Source organism: Gadus macrocephalus, chromosome 3 (genome assembly GCF_031168955.1).
Source record: "Gadus macrocephalus chromosome 3, ASM3116895v1".
NCBI lineage: Eukaryota > Metazoa > Chordata > Actinopteri > Gadiformes > Gadidae > Gadus > Gadus macrocephalus.
In genome coordinates this window covers 20958300-20980708 of record NC_082384.1, presented here as the reverse complement: position 1 = coordinate 20980708, position 22409 = coordinate 20958300, and the positions used below count along the sequence as shown (strand labels likewise).

At 44.5% G+C, this 22409-nt stretch overlaps 3 protein-coding genes across 4 annotated transcripts in view; 2 read left to right on the top strand and 1 right to left on the bottom strand.

Moving 5' to 3' along the window:
- Positions 1-3479, top strand: part of LOC132453553 (E3 SUMO-protein ligase CBX4-like) — a 5504-nt gene extending 2025 nt beyond the window's left edge. The window contains exons 4-5 of the mRNA XM_060046494.1: positions 451-517; positions 1163-3479. Coding sequence (XP_059902477.1) covers positions 451-517; positions 1163-2683 — 1588 coding nt within the window. The 3' untranslated portion in view covers positions 2684-3479. The remainder of the gene's footprint in view (positions 1-450; positions 518-1162) is intronic.
- Positions 3480-10048: 6569 nt separating this feature from the next.
- cbx8b (chromobox homolog 8b) lies at positions 10049-14463 on the top strand. The gene is made up of 5 exons (XM_060046509.1): positions 10049-10282; positions 10675-10718; positions 11066-11131; positions 11269-11335; positions 11801-14463. Exons 1-5 carry the CDS (start codon positions 10214-10216, stop codon positions 12668-12670), a joined length of 1116 nt encoding a protein of 371 aa, XP_059902492.1. The 5' UTR covers positions 10049-10213; the 3' UTR covers positions 12671-14463.
- Positions 14247-16984, bottom strand: c3h17orf67 (chromosome 3 C17orf67 homolog). Of its 2 annotated transcripts, none has more exons than XM_060046538.1 (4): positions 16825-16984; positions 15517-15617; positions 14674-14821; positions 14247-14516 (listed from the first exon to the last, which is right to left on the bottom strand). In XM_060046538.1, the coding sequence occupies exons 1-3, from the start codon at positions 16877-16879 to the stop codon at positions 14705-14707; spliced, it is 273 nt and encodes a 90-aa protein (XP_059902521.1). In that variant the 5' UTR covers positions 16880-16984; the 3' UTR covers positions 14247-14516; positions 14674-14704. The 2 variants fall into 2 exon arrangements, with proteins under 2 accessions (XP_059902521.1, XP_059902520.1); XM_060046537.1 differs by having other exon boundaries at positions 14692-14821.
- Positions 16985-22409: the final 5425 nt, after the last annotated feature.

Genomic DNA, 22409 nt, shown 5'->3' with positions numbered 1-22409 from the left:
TAATAATAGTACATTTGAGTATGTTAAAAAAAATATGCAAAACTAAAGATGGCCTGATAGCTCTTTTAAAAAGGCTTACAATTTCCATGTAATTACACTTATTAAAGGTACAGTAGGTAATTTGGGATAAGCAGCCAGAGTTATGCCAGATATTTAAGGTATGCCACCAAAACAATCCCAACCCTCCCTTCATGATTCCCTCACAAGCTGCCCCCCCCCCCCAGAGTCCCCCAGCCCTCTGGAAGACTCCGTATAAGCCATCCAATAATTTCTTACAAGTCAAATAAAATGATGGGATGTTGTTATTACAGGCCCAGGGACAGCCACAGATACCAGATTTACAGAGCATTCAACAAATATGACAAAATACGCTTGTAAATGAAAATGCCAACTCTAGCTTTAATAGGTTTCCAGGGTGATTAATCTTTTTTTAATTTTCCCCCTCCGAAGAGAAGGGCAAGATCAGCTGATGGGATATCGCAAAAGAGGACCAAAGCCCAAACATCTTTTAGTTCAGGTAAGAGTAACATGAACCAGGGATTTCAAAACTACAGTTATAAAGGATTTGTACATTTACAGTTACACTGAATCTGACACTCCAAATAAATATTTGACAGAAAACATGGCATTATCCATTCTAAACTTATACAAACCTAGCGATGCATGCTAAATGAGGGGGAACGAATTACATTTAAATCATCAATCATGGAAAAGGGCAAAAGGCCAGTGGAACCCCTGAGATGAGGGTTTGTGTTCCTGTCAGGACGGTGTGGGTGTAACACATTGGACAAAGTCAGTGATGGGACACAAAACATCCAGTGACATTCCTCTGGGCTGGGGCCACAGCCATGGAAGCTGCCCTGAATGGTGAAAGCGACTCACACATGTGAACATGTGACTTGCTTGGGCCCCAGAGTTGACAGGGTTTCCTCAACAATGACTGTCAACTACCAGAAAACCATGCTTTCACATCTTAAACTAGTTTTTGTTCAGCTTCAGTTGAGGATGAGTTACTATTGCTCCATGGGAACCATTGTTATAATAATGAACATAAATGTGTCTCTTGTGGACAAATTTGCTGTGTAATTAATTTTAAAACAAGACGAGTCCTTGTCTTTACCATACTGACGCCCCAATCCTTAATCAACGGCTCTTTCGTCAGGTGCCATCCTTCGCCCGGAGATCCAGCATCCTGTCTGATCTTCAGGAGGCCTCCCTGAACGAGGACAGCTGTCAGAAGACGGCCCCCATCCATATGCTGCACTCCCAGAGCCAGCAGTACCAGCTGAACAGCAAGAAGCACCACCAGTTTCTGCCACTGGGCAAGGACGCCGAGCTGCAGGCCAATGGCAAGAAGAAGTTCTACTACCAGCTCAACAGCAAGAAGCACCACCCCTACCAGCCCGACCTCCGGATGTACGAGGCCCCCCACCTGAAGCCCAGAGACGCTAAGGTTCCAGAGGTGGCTAACCAGGCCTGGAACCTTCCTCCGGCGTTGCAGCAAAAGTGGGTTCGAGACAAGGACTCCGGCTGCCTGACCAAGGTCAAGGACATCACCATGGAGCTGAAGAAACTCCCAGCGGATCTCAATGGACACAAGGAGCCGGAGAAAGTACAGCCCTCCGCTGAGAAAGACAATCCGTCACCGCCGAGTTCTGTGAGCAACGGCAAGCTTAAGATTGTCAAAAACAAAAACAAGAACGGACGGATTGTTATCGTCATGAGCAAGTACATGGAGAGCGGCATGAAGACGGCAAAGATAAAGAACGGGGACTCTAAAACGGTGGACGAGCCTACGCCCGACGAGGAGAGTATCGACAACGAGGTCGAGAAGATGAAACTCATCAAGAAGCTCGGGCTCATGAACGGATTTGCAAAAAACCTCAAGGACAAACCCAAAGTTTCCCGTGCTGAGAACGGCCATACAGAGACGGACCCGCCTCTTGAAGCAAAGGCCCGAGTGACGGAGCAGGATAAGCAGGAGGAGGTCGGGGGTCAAACGCCTCCTCTATTGGATCAGCCTTTACAACTGACAACCGGAGCTAACCTGATCACGGGGCGTGCGGACGAGGCGGTTCCCTGCCTGTCCGAGAGTGGACGGAGCCATGAAGGACTCAAACGGCAGTCTTCTGCCATGGACAATGAGGACCAACCAGGAGGCAGTAAGAGATTTTTGAGCTCCAGGATAAGCACACCACACACGTTGTCGTCACCACCTCAGAGTGCAGTCGAAGACCAAAATGCCTTTACCGCGGGTCAGTACGCCAACCGGGAATACGGATATACCGAGCAAGAGGAACCCATTGATTTGAGCGTGGTGAGGAGCAGGCCTGAGGCTGTGATCCAGACTGAACTCTGTACGGAGACTGAAACCGTAACACAAGCAGACACAGAAACACTGTCCGAGGCCCAGTCGCCCACACTTCCAGAGGAAACATCAGAGAGCGACCCCACCTTGGAAACACAGAGCCACACTCTCAGCCCCAGTCATAGTAAAGAGCAGCCCTTCCAGAGTCGTAGTAAAGAGGAGCCGTTCCAGAGTCATAGTAAAGAGGAATCGATCCAGAGTCATAGTGAAGAGGAGCCCTTCCCCACGTTCAAGCCTTTCCTGGGGAATATCGTCATTACGGACATTACCACTAACTGTCTCACTGTCACGTTTAAGGAGTATGTGACGGCGTAGCACAACCCGTGATTAATTTGGCGTACCGACTACGATGTGTATATTTGTCTTATGTTGTACATGCAATATATGGTATTTTTGGATGCTTGAATGTACAAAAGAGCAATTATGTTTCTTGTTTTTTTAACCGTCTTGCTTTACCTTGATCCCTTGTTTGAATGGTTGACATTTATGGTGATTTCTTACACGCCTCGGCCGTTACTACTACTGGTGATCTGATCATATGCAGTATCTGATTTAAGCTCTTATAACTGAAAGAAAGGTTTTTTGACCAATCTTCTATCAGCGAATAAGCACTTACTCTTGTAAATAATCAACTTTTTAGGGTTTGAATTACTTTGTCATCAATACACTCAATTCTACATCAAAATGTGTGCGAAGAATTTTGGAAGGACAAATTCTATGAAAGAAAATGGTAAAATACACTGTGTGTGTGTGTGTGTGTGTGTGTGTGTGTGTGTGTGTGTGTGTGTGTGTGTGTGTGTGTGTGTGTGTGTGTGTGTGTGTGTGTGTGTGTGTGTGTGTGTGTGTGTGTGTGTGTGTGTGTGTGTGTGTGTCACGACGTTAGCTGCGTCCGTGCGTGTGTGCGTGTCGTTTGGTGCGTTCGTTTGTGTGTCACAACACGAACCAGTGCATACAGACGCACTGGTCGTTTAACAGAAAGCATGCTGCCTGGACCTCTCAGGCGATAGTTAGACAAGATGAGGAACCCTGAGAACCATGTTTAATGTTATTTGTCATGAAAAAGAGTCAATGGAAATCGTTGCTTTAAGATTAAATATAAATGGGCAAGGTATATGCTTTTTTTGCACAGGTCTTTATTAGTCTGTTCGTTGTCGGGTAGGCCTACGCTCTCAGTAGGCTACCCTAAATTGAGCACAATTCACATCCATTAAAGCGTAACAATTCTTGGACCACGGCATTGGCGTTATCTTGTTCTGCATGCTACCACCACTCAGTGGCTCCGAAGAACTCGAGTTCAGAAGGTTAGCCCGTTTCTAATCAAAGGCCTTCTCTTTGTTCTCACGGTAATGTAAATACCGCACATAAACACTCCATGCACGGAGCTCTCTGCCGCGGGTCTTTCCCATGACCTTCGTGGTTCAGTGTAGGCCTGCACGTTTAGTAATGTTTTATATGGCGTGACATTCGATGTCTGCAACATTGAAACCTATCCCACGCTACTGTAGGCCTATATAAGGCGGAGTATGGTGCAACCCATGAGTCGATTTGATTTGGGGAAATCATTTCAGGAGGGGACCGGATGCCCGGGGGGTGGTGTTTTAACGTAACTTTAAGAATTGTCATTAGAGCCGCCTTCTTATTTTGTGTCGGAAAATAGTGTCGGCTTTCGGCGACCCGTTTGTCAGTGCAAACCTTCTTCTGCCCACCAGCACGCTGCAGCGTTTGACCTTGTCTCTCCGACACCCTCAGCGCGCCTCATGTGCAGACCGTACACCGCACACTAGAATAATAATTTAACTAATTTATTCTGTAATGTAATGTTATTATTAGCTGATTGATCATCGTACATCCTACCAGGGGAGACCCCGACGAATCCCATCAACGACGACGTTCCAAACTTTCGGATATGGCGTCTAGACAACCAATTAATGGGCCCTCCATTAAGTAGGAAGAACACGGGTGTAATACAAATACACAACAATAATTATGGGTCTGTTCGAGGTTTGGCAGTGAACCGGTATAGACACAACTAGAGTAGCCTAAATAGCCTACACCCCGACCATGGGGGGAGGAGCACGGAATAATAATGATAAACCTACAGGAAGTTACTTTACTCTACTATCGACAAGCGGTAAAAATACATTCAAAATATCTAAGTCGGCCAACAATTGTGTAGATTCTAAAATCCCAGAGAGAAGGATGGTCCGCGTTATGCTGGCGTGTGCAGATATGAGCATGCGACTCAGAATAGGCCCGTGTGTCGTTCTGTGAGGGGTGATCCTAACAAGGGGTGTCCAGATCAGAACAGGACCTGCTAGCGTCCCCAGCTGTTCCCCCACCCTCCCTGCCTCCTAACCCGGGCCTGCACGGGCTATATCCAGCCACCGACGAGTTGGGATGGATATAAATAATTGTTATGGCTTGAATGAGCCCTTTTTATGCAGACTCCCTCAATGCGCCAGTTGCTCTATGGTTGTTATAAGTTATATGCATGCATGGGATATAAGTAGGCCAAGCCTGTTTATAATGTGGGGTACTTTGTGACTCTCATGATTAAAAACAGCATTATAGAGAACAAATTCACACAAAATAAAAGCAATCAATAGGCCTTATGCATGGTAGACCTCAGGTTGTCTACTATCCCAGTAAATGAGAGCGACTCAACAGTACCGTGACCTCAGACAATAATCATCTCATATTTAGGTGACATAAAATAGCCCAACTTTCGTTAGAGAATCATTTAATTTAGACATGCGGGTTCAAACTAATTCGCATCCTGTCCTGACCCTTGGGAAACAAGTAATGACTCAATCAAACATAATTTCAATTTTTTTATACACATTTTCCCTTCATTTAAGTATGTTCTTCGTGTAAATGTCTTTAATATTGACGCGCTACGAACAAAACACCTTTCGCGTACTGTGTTGGCACCTTAAAATCCGGAGGAATAGCCTACTCTACAATACGTTTTATTGATGATATAAAAAAAATTTAAATGGTCCTATCCGTAAAGAGATCGCTCTACGATCGCTATACGGATACCAAGCCACGAATAATAGATCCCGCATTACGGATACAAAGACACGAAGAATAGATCGACTTTAACCCGCAATATTGAGACGAAGCCGCGTACAGGTATAAGCGGGTTGGCGCGCGACTCGGAGAACGTCTCCCGCGCCGCGCGTGATGCAGACCGACGACGCGGCCGGACTCCAAACGCTCTGTGCGCGTGCTGGTGAGGAGGAAACAGAAAATGTCTGTCCTCCGCACTGTTCTCTGCCGACCGTCCGATTCGTTCTCTCTCGCAGCTCCCCGAACCCTCGGTAACGACCTAGAAATAATTTAATATGTAACAAAATAGGCCTACATCCTGTTTCCTTTTGATTGTTTTCTTTAGTTGTTTTAATGGTTTAATGTTTAAAAACATTTAACCTTTTTGCCCTTTTGTAACTTCCACGAGAACAGGCCTATCTTGATTTAACCCGCATTTCTTTCGTTTGTGTGAAGATAGGTCCAGCGTGGCTTTACCTAGTTTATAGGTTCACACTTTTTTTTAGCGTGAACATAATTGAACGTCCAGCCTCTCCTCCCTTCGCGTCCGTCCGCCCTGGTTCAGTCAAGGGGCGGCATGTGGCTCGAGATGGATCGGGTTGACTTGCAACCGGATGGTTGACAGTTCGATCCCCGGCACCTCAGCTGAGTGTCGAGATGACCTTGAGCAAGAGAACTGATACCGACGAGCTGGCTGTCAGTGTGTGGCTGACCCCGCCGTTGGTGTGTGTTTGTGTGCATAAATGGGTCAAAGTTACGCAATATTGTAAAGCGCTTTGAGTGGCCCCTTCAGTAAAGGGCTATCAATTCATTCCATTTACCTGCATGCCTGTCCGGCCTGCAGTCATGAAGGTATGGCCTGGATGAGTTCAATGTTGAACCATTGGATCTGGGTCACTGTTTGAACCCAATAGGAGGTGGATAACCAGTGACTGCCTGTCCCACCGTTTTGCAGTTGGTTACAAGTTAATTGATGGGGTCGCCGGGGCTGGTTTTAGGAAAGAGTTCCTTGGTCTAGGCTACAGAACAGACGACGCCATATTTACCTGAACTATTTTGTAAGTTAAATTCGTCACTTTGGGATATTCCTATTTACTATAGCCTATCTTTGCAGGGAAAGGGTTGCCTGGAGTTTGATGGGCGCAGTGACAGATCTCCTGACGGTCGATCGCACGACATTTCCCATGTGAGTTGCTGCTGCAGTTGATTACCTTAAAGGGGACCTATTACGCTCTTTCGACTTTTATGACCTATAAACGTTGTTATAATGATTGATAGTCATGTTTAACCATACACAAAAATCTATGTAGATTTTCGGGAAACTATTCCTCTCATCCGGGCGCTTTCAGCATTCTCTGTCAACGCTCGGTTTCGTCCTCTCCGCCCCCTCGCCCCCCTCCTGCCAACCCAACTCCATTGTGATTGGTTACCTGAAGCGCGCGCGGGCAGATTTGACAAGGCATATGGGGGCGCGGCAGGAGTGCCTCTACGTAGATGATTTCCAGGAAATGTGAACAAGTGAATGCAAAAGTTGTCCCGAGTGTTTAGCGCTCTGCACAGCCACCCCAGACTGTCAGCAGGGGATAGTCGAAATGCATGTAGGCCTACGTCATTATTTGACACTTTAGTATGGTTAAACATGACTATCAATCATTAGGCCTATAACAACGTTTATAGGTCATAAAAGTCGAAAAAGCATAATAGTTCCCCTTTAATAACAGGGCTTATTCCCTTATTAACAGGCCTTATTAACAGGCCTTATCAATTTATTAACATGCCTTATTAACCTGCCTTGTTTCCTTATTTAACACGCCTTCTTCTTATTAACCGGCCTTATTACCTTATTAACAGGCCTTACCTTATGAAAATGCCTTATTAACATACCTTATTACCTTATTAACAGGCCTTAATAACAGGTCTTATCTAAACAGGCCTTATTATTAAGTGGCCTTATTAACAGGTCTTATTACATTATTAACATGCTTTATTACCTTATTAACAGGCCTCATAGCAGGCCTTATTACCTTATTAACAGGCCTTAATAACAGGCCTTATTACCTTATTAACAGGCCTTATTACCTTATTAACAGGCCTTAATAACAGGCCTTATTACCTTATTAACAGGCCTTATTACATAACAGGCCTTATTACCTTATTAACAGGCTTTATGACCTTATTAACAGGCCTTATTTAAATGCCTTATTAACAGGCCTTATTAACAGGCCTTATTACCTTATTAACGACCATTATTAACTTATTAACAGGCCTTGTTATTAACGTGCCTTATTAACAGTCCTTATTAATAGGCCTTATTACCTTATAAAAAGGCCTTATTACACCATTAAGAGGCCTCATTAAAAGGCATTATTACCAGGCCTTGTTACCTTATTAACAGGCCTCATCACCTTATTAACAGGCCTTATTACCCTATAAGTCCCAGCCTGTGCGTAACGCGCATTGCGTTAGGAAGCAAACTGTTGAACACATAGGCGTTAACACCTAGGCCTCCATCTTGTCTGGTCATTTGAAAGTCATTCCAGACATCCATGGCTGAGGTCACAGGTCTGATTGGAAATAAAGAATGCATAAAGGCCTAAAAAAAATCCTTCAGGCTCCGACCTTTATTTAAATCCATAAGAGTTGCACGCACATTGGCATACGGCCCAGTAAGATGGTTTGTGCAGCTCATTAGACGTAGGTATCAACAGAAAAGCTAATCCATGTTGAACCATTAGATAAGTATGCAGTCGGCGAATATCACGTTATATGTTTCTGAATTATTTGCGTCAGTGTAAAACCGGAATTATCCTTATTTTATTTTCCTTACGGTTGGCCGTAAAGCTGTAGACCTATTTCTGCAACCCTTTAAATAAAAGGACGAATGAAAGGCGATGAAATTATTCCACGTGAACTAATATTAAAGACTTTATATTAGAAGGACCTTAGGCCTAATTGATTGACCTGAAAAAATAGGTTTAATTTGTCTAATTGCATTGTTGATGGTTAACGTTGTTACTGATGAATGTCAGTTCACAAATCTTACGAAATCCGAATATTAAACAAAACAGACACTTCTGCCATTAATTAAAAACGAATGGCCTAAAGATATCCGGTTTTCATTGTCCGTTCCCTTTGATAGCCTTTACAATTAAAGGCCCTTATTGTCCAAATGGGAATCAATAAAAATGATTTCTCTTCTGAAGAACTACACTTCGGTTTATTTAGGGAAGAAATAGCCTACTAAAAGAGGGACAAAATATCCAATAATCACCGACGTCGGCAGGCTTAAATTCCTTGTTTCCCTTGCCTACATACATTCAATATATAACCTCTAGTTTCCACGAAGTTAATTATGGATAGAAAGGCTGGTTAACTATTGTAGAAAGGCTTCTATCTTCGGACAGCCGTGGTATTGTCTGTAGGCTATATAAAAAGCATATTGCACTATGAGCTGTATGGCTTACCAAGTTAAATTCAACCAAATACCCCTGAAATAGGAACAAATAGTAGGCCTACAAACACTAACGTATTTTGCCTCATGATTTCTCTAAATTATCGTAAATATTTAGGATACCTAGATAGGCCTATATCTAATTATTGTACATGCCCATATATATTTATTTATTTAAGGCCATTATTTTTGCCCTTTAGAGGCCAGTCTAGTTAGCATATTTGCCTATTATTATTAGACTAGACCTACTGTTTTTTAAACCATAATTAGGCCTAATTATAATTCAAAACGATATGTCACAGGCTATTCCGGCGACTGTTTCATCGCCTACAAGTAAAATATGGTTTGCATTGTTGTTTTTCCAAAAACGTGTATGAATAAATAAATAAGGCTATATTCTGCTTTAATTATCAAAAAACGAAAACTAAGGGGATACTTCAGCGTAACGCCTCTTTGTTTAAAGGTTATTTTCCACACATTGTAGTGTTCTCAAAAGATAGGCCTACAGTTAGGCCTGAATCTCAGGTGTAAGTAGGCTACATTAGTTATTTAGAATAGGCCTACACTTTAGAAAGCCTATAGACGGCCGTAGCTGCTTGTCGTTTTATTTCTTGTATGATGCGATAGTAAGGGCGACTTTAAAATATAATTCAAACGATGTGGCGTATTATCCAACCTTTACATGCAGCCCCGGCTGTATTTACATAATATCAACGTCGTTCATATCAGCGCCAGGTAACGTCACGACACAGTCCTACAGAGAGGAAAACCATGGAGACCTTGATGGTTCCAGACTTTAACCACATCGCTGGATGAACTAAATTAAAAGACGTGCGTCGTGCTTCCTCCCGATTGTCTTCCTTCACAATTCAACGCACTGTGTCTAGAAATGTACGTTATTGAGCAGCGAAACAAAGGTGTCGTCGTCACATCTCGGCTATCTCCACCGCGTTTACGAACGACGAACGATGTCGAAAGAACCTTGCGCGAAATTGATCCCGACGCGCCAAAGCACAGCGACCATTTTCCCGGAGACTCCACACTCACAGCCCTCGTTCGAAGCCCCACCCCTTCACTTAGCAACCTCAAACACGTAGCAACGCCTCGACCAATGGCATGGCCGCAAACGGTCCCACCGACTGCGGTCTCCTAGCAACACTGTAAAAATGTGATGACGTCTTTTCTGTCCGGGAGTATTATGGTCTGTCGGGAATCCAGTCCGCCGCGCCGCGCCACAGACTAGGAAGCTACTGAGAAAAAAAACCCTCTTCCCTTCCCCGTTGGCTTAGCGGGCACCGATCTAACGGCGGGAAGAAGACGTGCTTCACGCGCTTGAAGACAGCATGGAGCTGTCTGCGGTCGGGGAGCGCGTGTTCGCCGCCGAGTCCATCATCAAACGGAGGATCAGGAGGGTAAGCGGTGCCAAACCACTGGGTCCAATGCAACAACCAACCACCACGGCGCAATGAACACAGTGGTTTCAACGTGTTCAGTGCACCACCATGCTGGTGCATTGAACACGGTGAAGCCTCTGTGTTCAATGCCCCGTGGTGGTGGTTAGGGGCTGGGTGATGGTGCATTGAACACTTTTTCCCCGAGGCTAACCCGGGTGTCATGTGTTTCTGACACCGCGCAGGGTCGGATGGGGTACCTGGTGTGGCGTACTACTGTCCTGAAAGCACCACCACCATCACTGTAGTGGTGGCGGTGGTGCATGGAACACAGTGTTTCCCGGAGGCTAACCCAAGTGTCATGTGTGTTTTTGTGTGTGTGGGTGTGGGTGTGGGTGTGTGTCAACGCGCAGGGTCGGATGGAGTACTTGGTGAAATGGAAAGGCTGGTCTCCCAAGTAAGTCGCCTTCCTTCCCTTCTTATGTCGTTTTGTGTTTTGCGATCGTCGTGGTTCGGATCCCCCGTCGGATCCCCATTTATGCACACATGACTCGCCGCATGCGTGCGAGAGCTGTCTCCTTTCGCGGGGCTGTCGTTAGCCACCGCTAGCACGGCTTGGCTTGGCAGTGGGTGGGTGGCGCTGCACGCTGAACACGTTAGCTCAGTGGCTAATGCTACAGACGGTAGCTGGGGACCGCCGGGTGGCTTTGCTCTTGCCTACAGGCTGCCTGTGCTTGGGACGTGGATCGCGTGATATCGTCGCGTGTTGCGCGGGATAAAACATGCGCCTCATGTCTACTGCAGGTACAGCACCTGGGAGCCAGAGGAGAACATACTGGACTCGCGTCTCTTCGTTGCTTTTGAGGAAAGGTAAGGGACTCATTCATAGCCTATTTTTTGGGTTTTAATCTGAGTCGATGTATTGATATGGTTCGATTCCCAATAATCAATGCCGGATGAACTTTGCACTCTTGACACGATAAATGGGTGTTGCGGTTTTGCTACAGGGAGCGCGAGAGGGAACTTTATGGGCCCAAGAAGAGGGGCCCCAAACCGAAGACCTTCCTGGTTAAGGTGAGCAGTTACTGTGTGTGTGTGTATTTTTTATGCTAATGGACGAAGTCATGACGCGGCTATGTTCACGCTCAGCAGCTGTGTTGTTATGATCCTTGCTCTGTGGTCACGACCTCTCTGACGCACTCCGTCGTTTAGTTATATTTAGAAAGCTAAAGCAAATATACCAGTGGCTTGGATCGCAATTGCTAAATGGAATATGAAAACATTGTGTTATTTAAGCCATGTACATATTGCTATAAAATAGAAGCTTATAGTAGCATATTCAAAGGTCTGATTTCAACATGATGAAATACGTTCATGTCGCTTTTTTGTAAAGTTACAGTTAAAAAGGAACTAAAGTTGTTGTATTTTTTTTTTTGCTTTGTATTTATTGCTTTGTAAAATAAATCCAAAAGTAAAATTCAAATTAGCTCCTTGTGTGTAAATGTGCCACTCTGCCGGTTTGTGGTTCTGTTCCTGCAGGCTCAGACCAAAGTGCGGTCCTATGAGTTCCGGAGCGAGGCGGTCCGAGGGATGCGCATCACCTACCCCAGCCCGGAGCCCACGCCCCCCCCCCGGGCCAGGGAGGGCCTGAGGGCCGTGGTGCCCACCATCTTCCCCCCCAGCACCGTCAACCGGGGCGAGAGCGTCCGCGTCTGGGCCCCCGAGCCCGAGCGCGAACACAGAGGATCCGCAAGGCCGGGCGGCCAGGCCCCGGAGCCCAAGAAGAGGGGCCCCAAGCCCAGGCTCCAGTTCAAGATCAGCCGAGAGGGCCCGACGCCGGCGCACTCCGACCCCCACAAGAGGAGGCCGGAGGGGGGGGAGGAGGCGGCCGGCTTCACCTCCACCTCCACCCAGCGGGGGGCGCTGCTCCACGGTGACCCCGGGGCCAGGGGCTCGGCCCCGGGGCCCACGATGAAACACAGACTCCATCAGAACCGCGGGCACGCCCACAAACACCACCACCACCACCACCACCACCGCCATCACACCCACGTGCACCTCCGGGCCCTCCCCTATGGGGCGCCCCATCAGCAGGCGGTCCACTCGAGACCCGGGGCCGGTGTGGGCCCGGGGGCCCCAGACAGGACTACGGGGGCCCCCGTGCACTTCAAGCACAAGTCAAAAAGCAACCTGAGCCAGCTTCGGACGGAGCTGTCGTCCGCGGTGAAGCCGGCGTTCCTGGAGAGGCTGTCTCCGACCCCCCCAGCGGGCGACGGGGAGCGGGTGAAGTGGCGGCCGTCGCTCGCCAACGTGGAGAAGGTCCTGGTGACGGACGTGACCAGCAACTTCCTCACGGTCACCATCAAGGAGAGCAGCTCCTCCCAAGGGTTCTTCAAGGATCATAGATGATCTCTCTGTGTGTGTGTGTGTGTGTGTGTGTGTGTGTGTGTGTGTGTGTGTGTGTGTGTCACACGGCGTGCATACTTTTTGTTGGACATATGTGTATATAGATCAAATTAAATATATCTATTATCACAATGTATATATATTAACATGATAGTGTGGCCCGTTTTTTTGTTTCATGGAGTAGGAAGGCCGGCGTTATGTACAGAGCTTGTAAATTATAATATTTTGTAATGATTCAGCCATCATTTTTTCTAAATTTCATACTTTTGAGTCAAACGTAGTTTTCTTATAAAAATTAATTAATCAAGGTTGGCAAAGCGATTGACCCAGCCTCTCTTTAGGGGGGGGCTTAAATATGCCTCGATTAGAAACGTCAAGTGGACTCGCATGTTCCCAACTGAAAATAATTGTTTTGCACTTTGTTTTTCCTTCATTTATGGACTGAATCGTTCCGGTTATATTGTCTTTTGCGTTTGGTTGTGCAGAATAGGTCTAATTACTTTCGATTGTATACTAAATATGCAGGAAAATAAAATAAGTTTCATGCTAAACCTATCGGTCTCTTCACGTTACTATTTTTCCAATGCGAACAAAGGCCATATGGTAAGCGGTCTGTTAATTAGATTAGGTTATGCTGTAGCCAATTAAGGCATTTTGAAGAAATTGTAAAGTGCTATTAACCGTATGACGATTTAAATAGTTGAGAAATTAAGGCCTTCGTTCTAGTTTGGCGAACAGATTATTTAGACCCTACAATCCGTTATGCCTGATATTTGAGTGCCCCAATGAAGTAGCTTGAAGTGCTGAATGAATTATTTTAGATGGTTACATGGTTAGAATTGATGTCGAACAATTATTTCATTTTTTTAAAGTCTAGTTATTGAGTTTAAATATATAAGAGCCTAAAGTGCAGGGTCAAAATGACCATAGCGTGTGGGCCTAATACAGGATGCGTTCTTTCATTTTTAATTGCATAGGCCTCTCCTACACTTTAAGTTGTGCACTTCATAAAAGTCAACAGAAATCAAGGTTATATTAGAAGAGGTAATATTGCCTATTTTAGGAAGTGGAAGTAGACTTTAGATTATGTCCTCGAAACCGTCAGAAATCTGCTTAAATTAATTCGGAGGTCGCGTGGCACCGCGGTAATACGATATTATTTATTCAGTTCGGAAAGGTTAAATCACAAAACAGTATGGACTAATAGTAGGCCTATTAGGCGTACTATTATTTAATTTTTTCACGGAACATTTTTTAATTTGTTAGTTAATTTTAAGTTTATTTTTATAGCCTATTATTTTAGGCCATTAATAAGGCTTTTTATGAGACAGTTCAATGAATAGAACAAAATGCATTTTCCTTAAAGAAAATGAAACCGGTTAGTTCTGGAAAGAATAAAAAGACTAAGGGAGTTGACCTAAGGTTAGAAGATGTAAATCATCTGCGCTTCGCAGCTTCAAATCTCTGCTTTGAGAAGAAAATCAGGCGGACAGATCTACTAATCTGGTCTCGATCGAATACCTGAATTAATTAAATTAATTGAGCCAATTGAATACCATTGACTGTCAAACCGATAATATAGTATTTGCATTTATTTTTTAATTAAATTCATACACAATTTCCTATGTGTTACATGAGTCAAATAGACAGTTTAAGAGATCCCACACCTAAGGTCTAGGCTTATGCGTTTAATGTTTAGATGATATCACTCTATAGTGAATCACTTGATCGCCTGCAGGGAAACAGCCCAACATAGAAGCGCGCGCTCGTCTTTGATTCCTCATCGTCGTCTTCGTTGTCGTCGTGCGTCCGTCGGGTCACGTTGTGGGCGACACCCGGACGCGGTCCTCTATGGAATAGAAGGACAGAATAAGAACAAAAAATGTTATGTTAAAGGAGCCCCTAAATCCATTTTTTTGGGGGGAAAACACCAAAGCTTTCCTCATTAACAAGTATTTCAAGTTAATAATTAATAGGCTATCGAGAAAACCCCGCGGAGACGTTACGGTTTACAGGTGACTGACCTCCAGCACGGCGCTAGACGGGGCTTCCGTAGTTGCGGTCACAGCGCGGGTAGCAGTGGGGGTTCAGCCAGTGCTCCAGGTTTGTCTCCTGAGCCCTCTGGTCCAGAGCCTGCATGTGCAGCATGTGCTCCTGGCACGAGACAGTAAACACGTTTAAATGAGCTGTGTTTGATACATGTGTTCATAGAGTGGGTGTCAGCATTTACCGGGACAGTGTGTATAAATCTGGTTTTGTAACGTTTGACGATAGTTTTTAAAATGTTTACTGCGTTTCACATAGGGAAAATGACACCAAAATTAAAAACAACATTTCATTAGGCTATATATATTCATCCATTTGGTCAGTGGTTGAAAGCCTATATAGGCCACTAAGGCCAGAAGCAATCATAATACTATAATTATATATATATAATATAATGATAATATTATTATAATTAATTATGATTAATAAATTATAATAAATCACTTTGGGTCAGAAGATCAATGAAAGTTAGAAGAAACTTACATTTACCCCTGAACAATTATTAATAATTATAAGCACTAGGTTCAAGATCCCACCATAAAGTAAATAATGTATTGATGTATAATTTGTTTTGTCTTTCTTTATTATTAGCTGGATCCATCCTTGCACCGAAATCAAATAATTAGATTTCTATTGAAATTTGAAAGAGTTCCATCAGCTGACTCTGACAAACACAAATAAAAGAAGCAGACAATATTGACGTTTTAAAGTACACAGAAAAAAAAAAAATCCTTAGATGTGTCGAAATTCCAACTGTTCCTATGATGATGTAACCGTCGACCTTTGACCTCTGTGAACCTTACCCTCATTGGCTCGTCGGGGTGGCCGGCCTTGGCGGGCCGTTGCTGCCTCTTGCTGCGGAAGAGCTGCTTAGCAACGCTCTCCTTTATGATGGGATTGGCATCTGGTCATAGCAACAAAAATACAAATACACACCAACGTGTTCGCTTATGAATGTCCTTGTTATGTATATTCAACAGATCTCCTGGCAAGCAAAGTATATTCGTAAGATTTGAGTCATATTCATATTGCGTGTATTTTAGCAAACATTCAGAATCCTCCTAATTATTAAAGCAGCTGAGTAGGTTAAAGATGGTCTTTATTTCAATGTTTGTGAGGAAAGAATGGGTTATTTGAAAATCCGGCTGCTATTTCCCAGTACTTCTAGGTGTTGGTGTGTCTTGTGCAGGATGATAACCTACGGTCAATAAGGGGCTGCTCATTCCCCAAAGCTATAGTCCCAGGGGAGGCTCCCACCACCCCCCCCCCCCCCCCCAACACACACACACACACACACACAAATACACGCACAGATGCACGCCCGCACACATACTTTCCCTCCTTCTCTCCCTCACTCTCCATCCCAGTACTATTAGGAGGAAAGAGTTTTTTGGGGGGGCTACAGGAAACAAAAGTGTCCATTCAGTCCCCCGTCCCCCCCCTCCCCCTCCCCTCCCTCGAACCCCTCCCTCCTCAAACCTTGCCTGCAGAGCCTGTGACCCACTGGAAGAGGCTGACCCTCTCTTCCTCTCTGCTAGGAAAGGAGGCTGTGTGAGAATGAGGCAAGCTCGGTCAACACAAGGGCTGCGCTGTGTAGCCCAAACCCCCGTAGCCCTTCCCAGCGACGTGGCAAACCACACTCTCCAAACACAGTTGGCCCTATTTAATATTATTTTGCTATGTTTTGCTGTCCTGGTTCCTCTCTTTATCCTTATCTTAACTTTTAAAACCTTATCCAAATCTTTGGGATTTTTTTTATTTTTTATTGAAGCACCCATCTAATCGAATGTAATATAATTGTGTTGTGTAATTTAATAACCAGAGAACAAATGTTGACACAAAACGACCACGCAACCCAAACATGCATCAGCATTCTGTATCAAATGGAAAATTTAATGGCCTAATCGTTATGTCCCCCAAACATAAGATTTAACATTTCCTTAATGCTAAATAGTTTGTATGTACATTAAGTAATACATGAAATGTAATATATATTATTAATCTATATCTATATAATTATTATTATATACATCTCAACAGAATTTTCATTCTACCTGAGGCCCAAAATGATAGACGTACAGTATATTGCTGTATTTGTTCTGTGAACCTACCTGTGTTAACTGCAGCCAAGATCAGGAAAACGAAAACCAGCACAAATGTCTTCATGTTGTCCACCTTTGCTTCCCAAGGCTGCAGTACGTAAGACACTGTCTGCAGGTCAAGGAGGCTCTACTACTGTAAGACGCTGTCTGCAGGTCGAGTAGGTTAAAACCTCCCAACGTCCCAACGTCACTGACGCCCAGAAAAAATACACAGCGATTTGAATAAAAATGAATTACATAGTAAGAAAAATAATACTGAGGAATTGTGGACATTTTAATTATATTAATTTCATTTGATGTATCTTGTGCTCTTATGAACATTCGGTGCATTAATTAAATATCATAATTCCTGCGACGCATTCGTCAAGTAAATCAAGAATGTTTATCCAGGTTGTAATTTATATTTTCACCACCAGGTGGTAATGACGTTCAATTCTGTTCTATTTTTGACAGGTCAATTTCATTAACGTTATTACGTTATTAAGTTCACACCATTACTAGCACACATGCGCGGACGCACACGAACACAACAAAATACCCCAAAATACCTACACTTGACCAATTCAGAAACCAGAAACGTAGCCTCATATTTTGTTGAATTCATGGATATCGTGTTTATTTTCTTTAATTTCATACGATATGTCTCTGCATCAAAGGTGGCTTAGGTATAGGCCTATACAAGATCATTGCATCAAAAACAAATATCATGGCGACAATTAATAAAAATAAAAAAAACAAGGAACATCGACGTTTTGAATTCGACGCGTCGAAACGCGTCAAACTGCGTCATTCTTTCCATTTCCGCATACAGGCTGCTGTAGCAGCATGATAACGGACGGACAGCTGTGTGTTGTTTTTGACTAAAGCTGCAGAAGTATCGTCTGATGTGACATGGGACGGTTGTGAGGATGTGGCAGTGAAGGGCTGCAGCCCCCCATGGAAGGGTGAAGGAGTGACAGGAAACCAGAGCGAGGGGCTTATCTCAGCAGAGGACAGAAGCAGCTGCAGCATCCATCAGTAGGACATCAGCAGGGAGCTGTTACGTTGTTATAAACACGACTTAGTAGGCTGACCACCAAAGCCTTTGTTGTTATCAAACATATCATTTCAACGCAGTCTTTTGATTGACGTAGCTGCTTGTGTGAAGGAGTATTCAAGTGTTGGAGCGCAGAAGCAGGTGACACGGTAGAGATGGGATGTATGGCTCTTTGAAGGGAGCCGGATCTTGAGGAGCCGTTCTCTTCAAAGAGCCGTTCAAAAGACTGGCTCATTAATTTATTTTTAAGAAGCTAGCCTAGTGGTAACCCTTTTTAACTGGGAAATAATCACTGGGAGGAATGATAGGGTAAGATTTGGATCAGAATTATTCAGACTTAGACATCGGATATCTGAGTTTGATATATTTTAAATATTGATTATAATTTAATTTAACATGTGTGGACTAGATTTTAATGTCTGGGCCCCGTTTCCCGATATCGATGGATCTTCGCTCGTAAGATCATTCTCCCGATGGATCTTGCGATCCATCGATAATTTCTTTGTCGCGTTTCCCGAAACTCCTCTTAACGTGAACGCGCATTCGCTGCACTCACGACGTCGTAGGATTGTAACTGTCTACTGACACGGTGCTGAAATGGGCTCCGTAGGAGGGGGAGACGCAGGAATGTCGCAGGAAAATTGTGTTAAAAAGGGTTAAAATATATTCCCATCAAGGACAACAGCAGAGTAGCCTACGAAAAAAATTGACTGCAATTATATGAATGCTAAAGACATTAAAACACAATTGATTAGGCTTAAACCGACATATATCAGTCCTAATCCTGAGCGCACGATCGGGAGGTGGAAGTTGCGCTTTAGATGCCTTCACAAGTCCAGCGCCGTGATATGTGTGACGGCTATGTTGCACAACATTGCAGCTAAGGCTGGGGTGGCTTTGCTTGAACCGGAGGACGTTGAGGACGATGACGACGAGGAAGATCGGTGTGAGGACGGCCTCCCTCATAACTACGCGGCTGGTTTTCATGCACGTCGAAGAGTGATTGAGACTTTTTTTTAACCCCCTCCACCCTCCCACATGTCACTAAACATTCCCGTCAACGTGACCAATCCCCACCATATCCCAGCCTTTTGCCTGCTCCTTTGCTTGTTTTTAATATATTTTTTTATTTCTTTATTTTAAATTTTTTTTTATTAAATTTTTTTTTTACATTATTTTATGCTACATTTTATGAGTAGCCTATGTCAGTCTGCACAAATCCCCACACTTTCTCACACACATTTTGAGTGCCCTGCCTGCGCAAACATTTTCTGGACTGTCCCGTTTTATTTTGGCCATTTTAACATCTTTATTAATAAATAAATTAATAATCTTTATTAATTACCAAACTAAGAACATAAAGGCGCAATGCGTTTTAATAAAACGCATCCAATAGACGGAATGTCCGATGGTGACGCCACTGAGGCTATAGCTGACGATGCTCTTAGCGTCCTACGAGTACCTACCTACGAGCACCCCTGAAGTACTCGTTAGCTACGAGCGTTTTCAAGACGTTCGTTCCCAACGATGCTTTCGGGAAACGCGGTGAAAACTACGATGCCCTTTCGACGCACTTCACGATCCACTTAGGCTAACGACGCTTTCGGGAAACGGGGCCCTGATCTGCATTCATTGTAAACATTCCACAAGGTGGTGCTATATCCCTCTGCTTTGACACTGACATCACTATTTTGGATCTTTGTATACAATGTGTCGAAGTGTAAATACAGCTATTTTCACTTGTTCATCATATATCACCTTTTTAATTGTAGCACAATAAAAACTAAGCAGACAATGAACTTCCATGCAAAAATATAATTAACAAAAAATATATTAAAATAGAACAACTTTTACAAAACAAGTTTCTTTCAAGTATAACACTGCAGAGGACTCCTGAACTGGCCTTTGTAACATTAGTGCAAATCTTAGTAAACAATATTTTTAGAAAGAGATGCTGTTGCGCCGGACGCACTCACGTGAGACAAACGCGTGTTCCCGCTTCTGACTGACATGTGAAATTTGCATATCAACATTCCACCACGAGTGCACTCTGCATGCTCTCCTCTCAGTGGAGGAGGAGCTTGTGTGCGCATGCTGTGAACGTGACAGCGATAAAAAAAGAAAAGAACGAAAAAGAAAAAGAACGGCTCACCACTGCGACTCGTTTCCCATCGTTCATGGTGAAGAGCCGTTCAATAGATTTGGTTTGTTCGTGAACGTCACAACTCTACGACACAAAACTACCATTTGGTTGCAGGGTTCATTGTAGAAGACATGCTTCCCCTGTCGACTATTGAATCGCCCATATTTAGGAAAATACTAGATAAAATACCCGCGACTCGCAAGCCAACATCCGACAGGAAGACATTTTCCCAGTAGCCTACCTGAAAATAATTTTCGAGACCTGATGTGTCCACCACCGCGGACATTTGGTCCGCCAACAACAAAAGCTACTTAGGAATGACGGTGCACTGGATAGACAGCATTACTATAAAACTTGAGAAGGCTGCTCTTGCCTGCAAGAGGGTGACGCCTTTTTCACACTACATGCGTCCGTCTGCGGATGGCCGCGGGCGTGTCCGACGTATAGGGGACTAGTCTCTGTAGACGCACACTGCAGCCAATCAAATCGCTTCCTGCAACAAAGCCGATGTGTGGCTAAAAATACAAAAGATGACACAAACAACAGTTGACTAAAAACAATGCTATCATTCCACATTTCTTTAAAAAAATATAGACGGCAGATTTTTCCTGATTGTTATTGCAAAATGGATCCAAGAAACGGGTGGAATGTATTTGCATAACCGCGATCTGATTGGCCGACGGATCCGGCGCTGCCTGAAAAGTTGAACATTTCTCAACTTTTTGACGCAGGCCACAGAGCCTAATGGACGGACGGACCCACAATGCATGTCGCGAGCGCCCCATGCAAAGTCAACGAGATCCGTCGACGGACGGTGGTAGTAGTGTGGACAAGCCTGCATGTCTGACAGAAAGACAAGCCTTCAGAATTAAATGACAATGATCGGGTAACGCCGTCTACCCACTGCACCGTCCGTCAACGGATGACGGAAGGCGTGGCTGACGGATGGGGGAGTAGTCTTTGCAGAGGCATACGTCAGCCACGCCCGAGCATACGCGATCTGATTGGATGACGGATCCGTCGCTGCCTGAAAAGTTGACATTTTTTTTACTTTCTTGACGGAGCCGATGGATCCAACGGAACGGATTGATCCACAATGCATTCCGGCTCCGCCCCATTCAAATTCAATGGGATCCGTCCGTTGACGGATGCAGTGGGCAAGAGGGGTACGGCCTTGTTCACACCACGTCCGTCCGTCGACGGCTCTCATTGACTTTTGCATGGGGCGCTCACGAAACGCATTGTGGGTCCGTCCGTCCATTAGGCTCCGTGGCCTCCTTCAAAAAGTTTAGAAATGTTTAACTTTTCAGGCAGCGGCGGATCCGTCGGCCAATCAGATCGCGGTTATGCAAATACACACCATGCGTTTTCCTGGATCTATTTTGCAATAACAAGCAGGAATAAACCGGCCGTTACATATGTCTTTTAAAGAAATGTGGAATGATAGCATTGTTTTTAGTCAACTGTTGTTTGTGTAATCTTTTGTATTTCTATCCACACATCGGCTTTGTAAAGGAAAGCAATTTGATTGGCTGCAGTATGCGTCTACAGAGACTAGTCAGCTATACGTCAGACACGCCCTCGGTCTTCCGCCAACGGACGCATGTAGTGTGAACAAGGCCTAATGCCTCGTGCCCACTGCCTCCGTCCGTTGACTGATCCCCATTGACTTTGAATGGGGTCGGACGTGCAATGCATTGTGGATCCGTGCGCTGAAGGCTCCGTCAAAAAGTTGAAAAATTGTCAACTTTTTCGGCAGCGACGGTTCCGTCGTTAAATTTGCATACGCGATCTGATTGGATGACGGACATAAATCGGTCTACAGGAGCAGCAGATTGGGCACTTTGGCCTCAAACATTGACCAAATCTAATTCTTGAGGTTAATTGAACATAAAACTTACTGGTGGTTTATTCACTCTAAATCCTCTAAAAATGCTCCTACCAGATCTCCCCTTCCTGGTCCGCCTCCTGTCCAGAGACGTGTCCTCAGGTTCCTCAGGGGGTCCATGGTCCAGCTCAAGGACGTGCTCCATGGTTCCTCTCTGGACGGCTCCACTACTTCAGCTCTCAGGCTTCAGCCCGGCTTTATCAGCTGGAGGAACCACGTCACATGTTTTAATCCTGACCAATCATCTGCTTTCATTCTGAACCATCACTGTCAGCCGATAATTTTCTTCTACTCTTATCAGACGCCATCATTTAACAGACACACACACACACACACACACACACACACACACACACACACACACACACACATTTCAATGTCTTTATTTGTGTCCGCATTTATAAAATACATTGCAAGGGCACAAATACTTTCAGTTGCTTTTGATGCCCTACATCCTCGAAACAACATGTTGCAGTACTTGAGTCAAACATGCACAGAATAGACAATACGTACACATGAGCTTATTC